This window comes from Cyanidioschyzon merolae, chromosome 19, assembly GCF_000091205.1.
Source record: "Cyanidioschyzon merolae strain 10D DNA, chromosome 19, complete genome".
In the NCBI taxonomy this organism is placed as follows: domain Eukaryota; phylum Rhodophyta; class Bangiophyceae; order Cyanidiales; family Cyanidiaceae; genus Cyanidioschyzon; species Cyanidioschyzon merolae.
Genome location: NC_010145.1, coordinates 932,599 through 946,248, shown reverse-complemented (window position 1 = coordinate 946,248; position 13,650 = coordinate 932,599). Strand labels below are relative to the sequence as shown.

Below are 13,650 nucleotides of genomic sequence, written 5' to 3'. Positions count from 1 at the left end.
AGCAGACGTACTCCATGCAATGCAGCGCGCACTCGCGGTCATCAAAGTTAGAATCACGAATAGGGCATGCTCTCTTTCTGCGATGTGCTATGCGACACGGCAAATCGATTAGAAATCAATGAAGAAACGGAGGGTAACTGTACCTTGGCGCCTGCAGTCACAGGGTTCCTGGCAGACGGCGGTGAATGGGGAATGGCGGCCTCGGTCGCGGAAACAGGCAGCGAGGGACTGGGTGTAGTCTGCGGAATTGTTTGAAAGACGCCATACTGTAAGAGATGCTGATCAAAATGCTTCAAGATCGGTCCGGTTCCCAAGCGCTCAATCGATTTCCTTCCATTGACGAGAGAGTCGAGCGCCTGCCTCAGCCGATCGTGCGATACCGCCGGTGAGTCCTGCATCGGCGACGCGATCGATGGCACCGAGGATGCGCAACTGGACGGGCACCAATCAGATGATGACTGCGTCACCGATAGTGACAACGGTGACAAAGGCCGCGTCCCGCCCCATGGTTCTATTGGCCGCGGAAGCGATGCTCCGGTCCGGTAGTCCGTATCTGTGCTCGCTCGTTGACACCAGGTGACGCCTGAATGTGAATCTGATAGGTGTGTCTGGGCAGTGCTGCTCAAAACTGGCATTGAGGTGAACTGTGCTCGCTGGGCTTGCGCGATACTCGGATCGCAAAACCCAAGCGTGGCATACGCATCGCGGCGTACGTGGGAACCACCAGCCGACGTGCCTACCAGTAACGAATTACCGATACAGCGTTCGTGGACGGCGTGCTGATTCGCCTCCAGACGGTCTGCGGCACGCATTGCAGGCAAGTTCAATGGTATATCCGTATGAGGCGCTACAGCGGCTCCTTCTCGAATGCGTGCAGTCATGTCCTTCGGGTGATAGCCGCATGCGGCGACGACCTGACTTGTCCCGCTTACAGTGCGACCCCAGCGGTAATGATGCGTAGAAGCAGAAGGGCTCCCCACGATTCCATGTGGCAAACGATTCTCCACCCGTGGTACCCTGGCCACATTATGCTCGTGTTCTGTGCAAGTGTTCTCCGGCACGGCTAGAGGCAGAGGTTGCAATCTACCCAAATGTCTCATCTCTGTCGACTGAAACACTGTCTGCTGCTGTGATGCTTCATGCGGCATTCTAGTGCCAACGGCTCCGGGCTGCAGAGCGGCGTTCTCCGCGTGTCTTGGAGCGCCACCACTAGCAGCTGGCTCCCGAAGAGCCTCGCTCGGTTTCGAGTCTGAAGAATTTGTGGACGATTTCTCCTTCATACGCTTTTTTTCCAGCTGAATAAAGTACTTTTGAGCATGTGATCGAATCTGCTCTGCTGTCTTAGTCTTGACAACGCGCTGGACCTGCGTCCACAGGCGCCCATACTGTGCGAGTGCCTGCAGAAAACGCTGGTGTTCCTCTGGAGACCACGACTCGCGCTGTTTCCGCAGAAAATATGGCCTCCGCTGCTTCTGTCCCTTTGGTGGGCTCTTTGCCGGCAACTCCGTGCCAGTGCGAACCTGTAGGCGGTCCGTAGGCCGTTCATATACTCCCTCTGCTGCCGCGTCCACGTTCAATGTTTCTCCGTTACCTGGCAGCGCTCCGGCTTGCTCTTGGTCCGAGGATCCTTCCCTAGTCTCCGAAGCCTGCGCTGCTGCGCCTTTGGCAGATGTGCTTGTCGTCGGTGTCCCTGTTTTCAGCGTGCCGAGCGTGAGCCCCAGATGCGCCCCAGAAAGCCCAGTCGAGGGCCTCGCGACCCCAACAGGTGTTTCCGACGGCAGGCGCTCATGCTTTTCGGACCCCATTGTCTTAGGAAACCGAATACTAGTCGCCCAGCGGACCACTATAGAACGCCGAAAAGAGGCTCTCTAGGCGGACCCCTAAACCCTATTGGCACGTGCGTACGTCGTCCCCGTACACGGTGGCGTGGACGCGAATCGCACAGCGCAGCGATTGGTCACGTCGGTGCGTGCAATCTCGGATCGATCTGCTGCATCGAGTGACCGGCTTTGCGATCATCGCACGAATCGCACGCGTGCGCTCAACGGAACGCATGCGTGAAAATGGGGGCACACGGCGGCGGGTTCCACAATCAACAGGCGGCGGCGACAGGACCGCAGATCGACTCGGTACGCCACCGTTCATACGCGGATCGCTGCTCGCGCGATGCGCGAGTCGCCGCTGCCGCCGCCGCCGCTGCTGCTGCTCCTGCTGCTGCTGCTGCTGCTGCTGCAGGGCACGTATACGCACACACAGGGCCCATGCGCTCGGCCGGCGCATCGCCGCGAATCTCCAGGCGTTTCGCGTGTGGGCAGGCGAATCCCGCGAGCGAGCGATGCGCGGATCGATTTTGTACAACACGCGATCAGGTACACATAGCTGGGAAGGCGTGGACGCGCTTGGATACCGCAGCGGAGCAAGAGTGCTTACCGAAGGAAATCAGTACATGAGCAAATGACTGAGTGTGCGGCTACGGTGTCGAATCAGCTGCAGAGACCGTTCGTCCGGGTGCTGCTTCGAAAACCTCTTCATATGCATCTGTGACGCCAATCCTGACCTACGTGCATCACGTATTGTAGTATGGGAGTTGTGCGTCGTGAACATGGACGTACGCGACGTAAACATGCTCGGGATGGGCCAAACAGCGAAAAAAAAAGCTGGGAGACGCCACAAGACAAGTTTTCTTCGTTCAGCAGCCGCTCTGTTGCAGTCTTTGATTCCGCGTGCAACGGAACAGGAAACGATCGGCAACGGAGCGTTCCACCCAGCAAAGCATAGCCTCACGTAGCTGCAGCATGCTAGGGGGTGTCTGCGACGGACGAGGTTTCTCAACGTCGCTGTGTCCATCGCGTCGTCGTCATCGTCATCGGACACGATCTCATCGAGCTTCTGTACGATACCGACACGTCCTCGGGCTCAGTTGGGCTATACCGTTCTCGATCCCCGCGCTGTAGGTGATCAGTATGGAGCAGTCTCAGTGAGGACGCGCACCCGCATCACGTCATCATCCCACGGAACCTGCAGTCGTGTCCAACGGATACAGAGAACGTTTCTGGAAAGCATCTCCCGCGTGCCGCGTGATCCCTACGAGCACCGCCCCAAAGATCTGTGTCAAGTGGACGACCCAGCGCTGGAAACACAGACCTCGCGAAAGTCTGAAAGCGAATCGCGCTTCGCTGTTCGTTCCAAGTCTTCTGCACGCAGCAACTGAGGCGTCAACATCGTCAAGATGCAGCGCACAACCGTCTACCGACATCCAACAATGACCCCGAATGCGCATGATCTGGTGTCTGGGTCTTGACGGAAGCGGACGTAAGCAGGCTTTGCGGGTGAGTATGTAAGCTATGAAAGCTGTCGACAAGAGCAGTACAAGATTTGGATCATTTACGTCCACGCTGCCGCTGATGCGACCCGAACGCTTCAAACTTGACCATCGTTCCTCAGCGGTCAGTACGGGGCAGCTGCAGCGTCTTGACGCCAACGCAGTCGCCAAGCTTCCGCGCGAAGCCGGTTGCTATTCTGCGACCAGACGCTCAGCCGAATAAGTGTATTCGGTCGATACGTTTCTGGTGTAAAGTTGTTGCGATCGAACTTTCTGCTGAGCCAAGTGGCTCAATCCTTGGGACGCGCGAACTTGTTTTCGGCGCAAAAAGCTGCAGTTTGACGGGGACAGACTGCCTCCGAAATGAACTTTTCGAGAGCGCTGACCGGCGAAAGAAAGCCCTCTCTCGTTTACTGGGAGAGAACGTGTTGTTTCGCTTTCTGTAACTGGCTCTCAACACGTCGCTATAGCCGCCCGGGGTGTTCACGCGTTCCGCGGGTGGTCCAGCGCAGGCCGCGGTGCACAGAGCCACCACCGCTCTGCTCGGCGCACCACCTGGAGAAGAACACACAACTTGCGCACACGTACTGGCGCAGCGTCCTCGAACCCGGTGATATGGTCCTAGATGCCACCTGTGGTAACGGTCATGATACACTGGCGCTCGCCGAATATATCGGTGCGCCGGTTACGGGCACCCTGATCGCCCTGGATATCCAAGATAAAGCTGTGATGCGAACGAGGAATCGCCTGGTTGACATGTTTCAAAGCAGATTCCGATCAACAGAGCTGCACATCCACTCCGAATACACGCAAGGACGCCTCCGTTGCCGTCTTTGGACTGAAAACGGCTTCATTTGTGAACTCAGGCAGTTTCCCCACGAGCAGTTTCAGCGAGACATGCTGGATAGTTGGCTTGCTGACGTCAAAGCTCGGCCAACATGGTTCAAGGTCGCTGCATACAATTTAGGCTACCTGCCCGGCCTAGACTCGGATAGAAGCATCCGCACGCGCGCCGACACGACCATAAAAAGCTTGAAACTCCTTGAAGGGTTGATTGCTCCCCGTGAGGGTCTCATTTCTGTTAGTTGTTACACCGGACACGACGGCGGGGCCGCCGAAGGAGCCGCCGTGATGGACTGGGCGCAAGCGCTGGACGCGTCTCAGTGGACGGCGGTTGCGCATCGCTGGCTCAACCGGCGACAGGCACCCTCACTGGTCGTTGCACTTCACCAAGTCGCATCTCGTCCGAGCACACCATACGAGACGACAAGCGACAAGCACTAGTGCCTTTAATCAGGCACGGATCCCTCGGAGTTACGTATGTTCTAGACGCCAAGTGCCTTAGTCATGCTAGCAATGGGCGCGTCCTTGGAGCCTCAGCAACAGGTACCATGCTGGCACCGGGGGCGTCCATACAGCCGTTGATATAGCGCTGCGTCGGGCAAAAATGTCTCCGCAGCGCAGGAGACGTTGCCTTATCCGACATGTCTCGGGTACAGCGTGCGTCGTGCGCGGCTTCGACGTTGCCTAACCAGTGTCCTTTGGTCTGTTCGGAAGCGCGTGTCCAAAAACTGCCACTCAGTGGTCCTGCGTTGCGATGTCGAATGGATAGGTGCTTCGAGAATATTGGTTGATGTGTCAGGGGGGGGATCTTCTATATACGCGCAAAAGGCGCATCGCTTCTGACTCGATCGAGCAGACGTATGCTCGATTGCACCAGGAAGAACCAGTTTTTGCAACGCAAACGACACGCTGATCCCAGGTTTCATCGGAGGAGCCCGGATCCTGAGCATCATTCCGAACCGCAAATCGCGGCCTTGCCGGCTGCTGCTGCTGCTGCTGCTACTGCTCTTGTCACTAGGCCTCCATTGTTGGATTCGATCCCTTCTAGATGGGCCAGTTCCGTCAGAGGGTGCGCGGATTTCCTCACGCTGAAGATCAGCGCTTTCCTGTAAACGATACAGAAACGAAGCGCTCTCGGTCAAATGCGTGCAAACGGCTCTGCGTAAATCAGCGCTAATGCCTCGCCACGAGAAAAGAGTCTCTTGCCGGAGCTCATCCGATGATCTCTTCCGCCTGAATACCAGCATCGGCGCCGTCGTCAGCTTCATCACGGTCATCAAGACCTAACACGGCACGCTCGGCGCGTCTCAAACATAACCGATAACAAACATCCTGCACTTTTTGCAAACTCTCACCCATGGTAACGAGTTTGCGGTCCAGATCCTGCTGCATGGAAGGCGGCCACGCCCGGCGGGTGCGAGCGCTGATTCTCGTGCACTCCCGTCGGAGTGTATCGAGAAAACTGCTCGCCTCAAAGGCAACGCCCTGCTCTCCAAGAGCACTGCTCTGGACTGCTAGTCGCATCACTTCGCCGGACGCATCACAGAGTCCAAGTAAATAGTCGGATACTTCGAGCGGAAACGGTGCCAATTTTTCGCAGGTAGCTTGAAACTGTAGAATCCGTGCGTCTTTGAACCAGTGGCGAAACGCAAGAGCCTCCACGTACTCCTGGACGCCAGGCGAAAACACCTGGTGGTACTGCCAGTAGGTATCGCTGAACGCGGGCGTCGCCTCGAGTTCCTTGAGAATTCCACCTCGTAGCAGGCCTTGCAACCGATCAAACGTTTGCTCCGTCTTTGCCCAGGCTTCTTGTGTTTGTGTGTCTCGCAGGCGGCGTAACGAGCTTTTCAGTCTCTGAAGTTCAAAGATGGCCTTCTTCGCTGCCATGGTGAGGTCTCGCGAGGCGCGCACGAAACGCTCACGTCGCTCCAGACGCTCGTCCAAAGCAGCTCCGAGCGCAGTAAACAGTTTCGTGATGGTGTGACTCGCTTCGGGCTCTCTCACGTCCGCGCTATTTACCGAAACCAGCTCCGAGTCCGTCGGGTCGGGCAACGGACGCTTCAAAGACATGCTGCCTACTGTTTCGAGGAAAAAGACGGGCTTTGTGCCAGGTGCTAGTCCACAGTCCCCATATTCGAAAACCAGAGCGCTCGGCGAACTTAGCGTGCGAAACACCCAGGCATGCGCTCCTCGACGCGATTGTCTTCGACACATTCGGGACGTGATGCGCCCTCGGAGCACAGCCTGGTGTGCGATTTTTTTCGGTGGCATAGACATCGTTGATGATGCGCATGATTTGGCATCACAATCGATGAACTTAAAGGGCACCATACAGACAACGGGCGCGTCCTGCTCGGTGGCGATAACGCCGCTGCATCTCAACGTTTCAGGTCATCAGGTCGCGCCCATATTTTTGCTAACGCTCAGAGACAGGTATTTCAGTAGCGCAAACGAGGGAGCGTTCAGGCCCACGGACCAGTTCGAAGGTTTTCTCGGCGAGCATTTGTTGCGTTGGCTGAAAAATGCCAAGCATTCTGCTTTATGGCATCGATAGCATCAAGATTGCGGAGCATGATGCGCAATCGGCAGAGCAAGCGCCTTGGATCCAGGGCGCTCAGCGGCTGCCAGCGCATCCTCGGATCAAAGCCTCGTCCATACGTACCTTGAGGGCGCGACTGAGTCTAGTCAAACACAGGAGCGCCCGGTGAGACGCACTGGTCGTTTTCCTGGGATTGCCAAATCCATTCGCACATCCGAGATGTTCTGTTGAGTCTCATCGATCGTACAGCATGAAACGAGGGGCTCGACACGATCGCTTCGCCACGGCGATGCGACCTTCCGAGCATGACGCCAAATCTTGCTATCACGAGCGACGCTTACGGTGCGTCGTCGTCCACCATCGTGTTCCGGGCGACAACTCCTCCCTCAGGGGTCGCGTACGGCGCCCTGCAAAAAATTCACATACCTCCGAGCTGCATCGAAGTGCTTAGAGGCAGCAGAACAGCGATGGCGTCTTCGCCTTCTCTGGAAGGGGGCATATCCAGGAAGCATCCTTGAAAAATCATCTCACCTCATCGTGCCCAGTCCGTCGACAATAACGACAATATCCACAGCAGTGTACATGTCGATATTTCGGAACGTCGGATCCGTCCAGCTCCAGCGTTCACTACGAAACACGAGCCCGGTGCATCCAGTCGTTTCACACACGCTGAATACAGCATACCCCGAGCAGGACGCAGTACGCGCTGCTGCCTACCTGCACGCATGAACGCTCCGCGGTAGTCCAGTCCAGCTCCAGCGTTCACTACGAAGCACGAGCCCGGTGCATCCAGTCGTTTCACACACGCTGAATACAGCATACCCCGAGCAGGACGCAGTACGCGCTGCTGCCGACCTGCACGCATGAACGCTCCGCTGTCGACGCGCGTCAACACGCATATTCAAATCGCCACCGCCTGTGTGTTCAGCGTGTATGAGGCAGTTCCCGCGTCGTCTCTCCGCACTGTGAGACCTCTTCCAGTGCGACTGCTCCAGCTGTGCCTTCACTTCCCGATGCTCAACGCGTGAGTGCAAACGTTATGAAGTCGTCACCGTGGAGAACGCCACCTTTGAAACGTTCACGGGAGACGTCGGCGTTATTCGGGGGTACGCGTTCGCCGCCAGTTACCCCGTCGTTTGCGAATCGCTCCAGCGCAACAACCACGAGCCGGTTGAATGAAGCTATCCCAGCGCGAGAGGTTTCAAAGCGAGTCGGACCTGGGGGCAAGGCGCTTTACTATCTTCAAGGGTGGCAAGCGATTCAGGTTGCAAACGAGATCTTCGGATACGGTGGTTGGAGCAATGCGCTCCAGTCCTTCGACGTTGACTATTGTGAGCAGGGTCCCGACGGTCGCTGGAACGCAATGGCTACTGCAGTCATGCGCGTCACGCTAATGGAAACTGGTGCATTCCATGAAGATATCGGATGTGGCGTTTGCGATGGGATGCGAACCCGCGGTGACGCCTTGCAGAAAGTCAAGAAAGAAGCCTGCACAGATGCGATGAAGAGGGCGCTAAAGAATTTTGGGCGCCGTCTCGGTTTAATGCTCTATGATAAAGAGTTTCTGGCGATGCTCACGAGTGGGGCTCTGGGTCACGCCGCTCTAGCGGGTGCTCGAAGCGGCGACTACGCTCTAGGCAGCATCCAGGTTCCTGCGATTCCTGCGTACGCACGCGGCGAGAACCAGAAAGCGAAGCAAGCCGACGCAGTGCAAAACGGCAGCATTCAAGGGAATTCCTCTAGCGACAAGGCCATAGCCAACAAGGCCAACAAGACGTCGCGGCTGGAGTCGAATGCCGGCGAGCGCGATGCCCGAAACGGCGGCGTCGTTTCTGCTGAAATCATCGGACGTTCTCCGGGTTGCTTGACGCGGGCATCTGCTGCCCTGAAAGCCTCGACACCAACCAAAGGTAATAGTGGTATGATTTGGAATTCGGTCACTCGCGCTGAACTAGATTCACTTTTGCAACAGTTCGAACTTGATGACGAGTCCTGAGCTTCCGCGAACAGTGCACAACGGGTACCAGCGCGTGCGGCTCCGCAGCACCGCGTTCAAAAATCTTGCAAGCTGCAAGGATAACCCGCTGCTCCTTTCACACACTTAAAAGCAAGCGTCCTGTGCTTGCAACTCGCTTCGTTTGGTGCAAGTTACTGCCTTAGACTTGCATTCCGCGATTCCGCGAGCTTGGCGTGCGTCAATTCCGGGTGAGCGCCGCATGTGCCCGGCACGAAAGCAGCACTCCGCTTCGAGGACTAGGTACTGCACGCAAGCGTTTCGGATCAACGCCATGCATCCAACTCGTTTCTATTCTTAAGACGCTCGTACCGAGACGGAAGCGTCGCTGATCGCGAAACCAGCACCATTGAGTGTGTTCCGTTCACCAGCGATACCGCATCGAATGCTCGATGCTGCTGAAAAACGTGTCGCCATGCACGCACTACGCGAAAATCTCCTCATTCCTCTATGAAATACACGTTCCGCGAAGCTCGACGCTTCAGATGCGACATCTAGCCGAAACGCAGGCTGCATGCGGAAAAACATCATAGTCCGCGAAGACGCGCACCAGTGCGATTGCGTTCAGTGCGCCAATCCCACCATCGAACATGTCCAGTCTGAGAACGCGTGCTGGAAACAAGCACTGTCCCTATGACCGGCTTTATACCGGTCTACTGCCATCTGAATGTGGAACGCTTCATTGGAGGAGGAAGCGACGCTGTTTCGCAAATTTTTCTCTGAGACGATCTTGGACGCTGTTTCTTCTGGAAACGCTCCGCGTTGTCGCCGCCAACTCTTACTCCTCTTTGCAGAACACTGCGACCCATGTTTGTGTTCTCTCGTAAAGCGGAGAGCTCTCAGCGCAGGCGCCTGGACTCGGGCGGTGCTCGGTCGCGCGGGAGCGGCCGTTCCCTGCTGCGTCCGGGACGCGGTTCCAGCGACGCACGCTCGACAGCGCTCGCGTGTCCACGACCGAGGTGCCCCAGTAACTGGTAGATAAGGAACCCAGGTATCGTGACTAATAGAAGCCAGCACCAGTTCGACAGCGCCGCTAGACTCTCCGCTAGAAGAAGGACGTACAGAGTGTCGTTCAGGTACTCGAGTACGCCTGGCGCGCCCAGGTCCAGGCCGGCATCAACCAAGGCTCCAGTTGCCTTGTCGAACTCGGGTGCTGCAGCCCGAACGAGCACACCGTACAGACTCCAAACGCACACGTTCTCTGCCGCGAACAGGAACCAGCTCCAGTGCACAAGTCGATAGCGTCTGGCGTTCGCCACGCTGTACAGCAGAGCACCAGCGAGTCCCCAGTATAATAGCAACCGCAGTCGCTTACGGTTCGTTTTCAACCGTTGTTTCTCTGCAGCACGAGCCATACAAGTGTTCGTGGCTTGCTGTTTGTTCTTTTCAAGTCACCTGCGTCGCTTCGCGGGGCGTGTTTCTGCTCGCGAGCAACACGTGTTGCGAACACTGGAGAAGGTTGCTGTTGCTGCTGCTGCTGCTTGACGAGTGAGAAACTGGCTGTGAGGGAGACTGCCGCGCCACACTGTCTCTCGTGGCGACGAACGTCCTGGTCGACTCGCGTACCGAGGTGAGCACAACGGTACGCAAGGCTGCCGACTGCGAAACGGCTGATATAATGACAACTATGGACAAGCTGGTGGCTCGGTTGTTATCGTCTTTCGCCTCGAATGTGTTCCAGCCTTAAGTGCGTGTGACTAAACGCTTTTTCGAGGTTTATAGCAGACGCGTTCAACGTACGTTCATTTGATGAAATGAAAATCCAAGGGAAAGATATGGACATGCAAGTCGGGGATCCCGGAGGCCTGTCATCGCCAGGTTCGACAAAAAAACTCTTCTTGTCGACTATCGAATGATGTAGGGCAAAAAGAAGGAGAAGAGCGGAGCTACGCGAGAAAAGATGTTTGCCGACGAGACTTTATTAGCACAGAGGGCGCAAACGCTAGCTATTCTTGCACTCGTCCGTGCAACCAGCAGAGGCTATACAAATGCTTGGCGTCCTTGAACGGAGACTTGAACGCCACCACCAATACTAGAGGATATGCGGTGCTGAAGACCAGACCCGAGAAGCGGACACCATCCAACTTTGTTATTCAGCTTCTCAGACTCAAAGTGTGCCTGGATAAACTAAAACCGATAGCAGGTGGCAGGTCAAAAAACGGCTGATAGGCGTCTGCACGTGAGTACATATATAGACGTATACCCTCGAGGGTTGCAGAACGTTTTCCGTTGTGCTGACTATACGAACGCAGTCGAACGTCTCGTGCGTTCGTTCCGCGGTGCCTTGTACCAGATGCATCTCACCGTTGCATGGTGGTATCTAGTCGCCTTCCTAATCAGTCTCGGGTGATGACGGGCGCGAGCTTGTCGGGACCAGATGACTCCAGCACCCAGAACGCCTGGATGATGTCTGCGGGCGGGAGCCAACCGTTTTCGCGATACCGCACGGGTGCTCCGCCAGCAACTCCAGCACAGCCGAGTGTGTCAGCCGACTCGTCGGCCTCTGCAGCGCCACCATTACTCTGGTCTCGCAGCGCAGAGAACTGAAGCAAGACGAGCGGCAACCGCTGCGCACTCGCTGCGTCGCCACAGAGACCGCCTAGCAGTGTCCCTTCCCCGGCACTAAGATGCGTGATGTCTCCGTGCAGGTTCGGTATCGAAATACGAGCGGTGCGGCAATGCTGCCAGGCATGAGCATATGATTCGTGTCGTAAGGAATGAACTGCTGGTGCCTCGATTACCTGCTGGTGAGCAAAAACCTCTATAACGCCGCCACTCGAGGCGCTGATCACTCGATCACGATCGACGTAGATGCTTCGGATGGGGCTTCGGGATCCGCACCATGCCGACTGGGCATTCCTTTCAAGCTCATCGACGTCCTGTGAGAGATCCGTCCGACAGACACGCCCAGACTGCTTCCATTCGTGCAGGTCCAAGTGACGATCGTGGTAGGTTAGCGCGATGCCAACGAGGCGTCCTCGTGCCGGCCAAAAGGTTACGTGTCCGCTGCTCCAGCCGCCAGCAACATTGCCGTGCTCGTCAACGGCAATACAGGTCAATTGATCGTCTTCGCTCATGATCGATGGACGCCCCAGTGTCGCCGCATACTCCAAGGCCGGTAGTTCGATAATGTCCACCGTACTCCCCGAAGCAATGTAAATGCAGGTACGAGAGCGCGCGCTGTGTACGCTACGGATGGGGCGCTCGAAATCCCGCTGGAAGATAAAAAGTCCCAGTTGGATATAGTAGATGCGCAACTGCTTTTGAGTGCACACCACAACGAGATCGGGACGATGACTGCTTTCGGCGCTTCGGCAGAGGCGCACCTGCGAGAGCGGCTCACCGCTTGTACTTATTTCCATTCGCACAGGTTTCAGGCGCACGGTACCCGTTCGCTGGACACCCTTCTGGAGAGCTTGCGTGCAATCGAAAATCAAAAGCCTACCAGCCATGGTGCCTGCTGCGATCATATCGCCCGCAGCGTCGAGGCACGAGTACTCGTCCCGTTTCGAAATGCGCACCGGGAGGCGGGCCTCAGCAACAACGTTGCAGGTCATGACATCACGCACTTCGAGGGTGCAGCCTCGACGACCTAGCACCAGTAGTCGCTCATCGTCGCTCAGCGCTGCCGTCAGCACGAGCGGCGTGGTGAGCAAGTGACTCCGCTCGGTGTCCAGGCACAGATCAGAGCCGGACAGGGGTGTCGCTTCGAACCAGACAATGCGATACGGGGTCACAATCAGCGCACATTCCGCATACACTGGGTCTCGGCTAGCGCTGTCAGGTCGCATGCGTAGTACGGCAGCGAGCAGCGCACCATTCCCGATACCCTCGACGGCCCGTTGGTCGAAGCGTTGGACCAGGAGACGGCCCCACGGTGGACTCGGGGATGACTCAGACGGAGCGCTGCGTCGCTCCCGAAAAACTGCTGACCACGTCATGGACGAAGTCTCCGTATGCGGAGCGCTGGCGCGAAAGCTCACGCCAAACAGCCACCGGTGAGCGTGGTAGACGCAGTGGAAGGCCCGCCGCCAGCTCCAGGGCCCGCGGACGCCACCGGGACCCCGTCTTTCCCGCTCCTGGCGGTACGCTTGCTGAAGGTGTCGGGCGAAGAGAGAACCATAGCGACGGCGGAGCGTCTCAAAGCAAAAGTGCTCAAGATCATTCCATTGAAGAGTTGAGGCAGTCGATTGGGAGGCGCTCCAGAGAGCTTCCACCTCCGACGGCTCCAGGTACGCTGCGATCCAAAGCAACAGTTCTGCGTTAAGCTGTTCAAGAAATGAACGGTGATACGGTCGACTCTCCATCGTACGCTGCACTAGATCTCGTCAGAATCAAGCGGTACGACACGCAGAGCCGAAGCAGGTTTCTCGCGAAACGCTCACCAGACGTGAGTACCGCTGACTCGTTCGCAAACTTTGCGAACGTTTCGACGTACCGGGAGCTCCACGGGCTGCGCTCGCAGCTTCACTGTCGCAGAAAAAGCGTGGCATGTGCGCTGGAGTACCCTCGGTAACCAGCAGCGGATACCTGCTGTGTCCTGCTCGAACGCCGGACTCGAGCACAAGCCAAGTCTGGATGCGTAGCACCCAGTGCCGTACGTACCCCACGAATACGGGCATCCGCTGGGCGATTCGCCAGGAGAGAGCTCTTTCCAGTGCGCACACAAGTGCACTCTGTTCCATTCGATGGGTGATATGCGGCATCGGGTGCTGTCGTTGATGCAGCAAGCATGGAAAGTTATATCCAGTTTGGAGAACAAATCGAGAAAATTCGATCCGGCTAGGCTCGCTTCTTGTCAAGCGTTGCTGCACGCTGCGCTGGAAGCGATCGCTGTGATAACTGAAGTGGATGTCCGAGACCAGTTTTCGTGCAAACAGAAGAGACGGAAGCCTCTTGCAGCACGTACCGTGAGAGGTGTCGACCAGTTGC

At 56.8% G+C, this 13,650-nt stretch overlaps 5 protein-coding genes across 5 annotated transcripts, besides 2 other annotated features; 2 read left to right on the top strand and 3 right to left on the bottom strand.

Annotated features, from left to right (window-relative positions):
• Nucleotides 1-53: 53 nt before the first annotated feature.
• Nucleotides 54-1,805, bottom strand: CYME_CMS371C (MYB-related protein; the record flags this gene model as incomplete). Its single annotated transcript, XM_005538926.1, has 1 exon — nucleotides 54-1,805. One exon carries the CDS (start codon nucleotides 1,803-1,805, stop codon nucleotides 54-56), a length of 1,752 nt encoding a protein of 583 aa, XP_005538983.1.
• Nucleotides 1,806-3,685: 1,880 nt separating this feature from the next.
• CYME_CMS370C (similar to rRNA methylase) lies at nucleotides 3,686-4,606 on the top strand (the record flags this gene model as incomplete). Its single annotated transcript, XM_005538925.1, has 1 exon — nucleotides 3,686-4,606. One exon carries the CDS (start codon nucleotides 3,686-3,688, stop codon nucleotides 4,604-4,606), a length of 921 nt encoding a protein of 306 aa, XP_005538982.1.
• A 771-nt stretch (nucleotides 4,607-5,377) lies between these two features.
• CYME_CMS369C (similar to translin-associated factor X) lies at nucleotides 5,378-6,235 on the bottom strand (the record flags this gene model as incomplete). Its single annotated transcript, XM_005538924.1, has 1 exon — nucleotides 5,378-6,235. The coding sequence occupies one exon, from the start codon at nucleotides 6,233-6,235 to the stop codon at nucleotides 5,378-5,380; it is 858 nt and encodes a 285-aa protein (XP_005538981.1).
• A 1,508-nt stretch (nucleotides 6,236-7,743) lies between these two features.
• On the top strand, nucleotides 7,744-8,700 carry CYME_CMS368C (DNA repair protein RAD52; the record flags this gene model as incomplete). The annotated part of the gene is made up of 1 exon (XM_005538923.1): nucleotides 7,744-8,700. One exon carries the CDS (start codon nucleotides 7,744-7,746, stop codon nucleotides 8,698-8,700), a length of 957 nt encoding a protein of 318 aa, XP_005538980.1.
• Nucleotides 8,298-10,254: a sequence feature (possible transcribed region).
• Nucleotides 10,255-11,054: 800 nt separating this feature from the next.
• Nucleotides 11,055-13,025, bottom strand: CYME_CMS366C (hypothetical protein; the record flags this gene model as incomplete). Its single annotated transcript, XM_005538922.1, has 1 exon — nucleotides 11,055-13,025. One exon carries the CDS (start codon nucleotides 13,023-13,025, stop codon nucleotides 11,055-11,057), a length of 1,971 nt encoding a protein of 656 aa, XP_005538979.1.
• Nucleotides 11,737-13,650: part of a sequence feature (possible transcribed region) that runs on past the window's edge.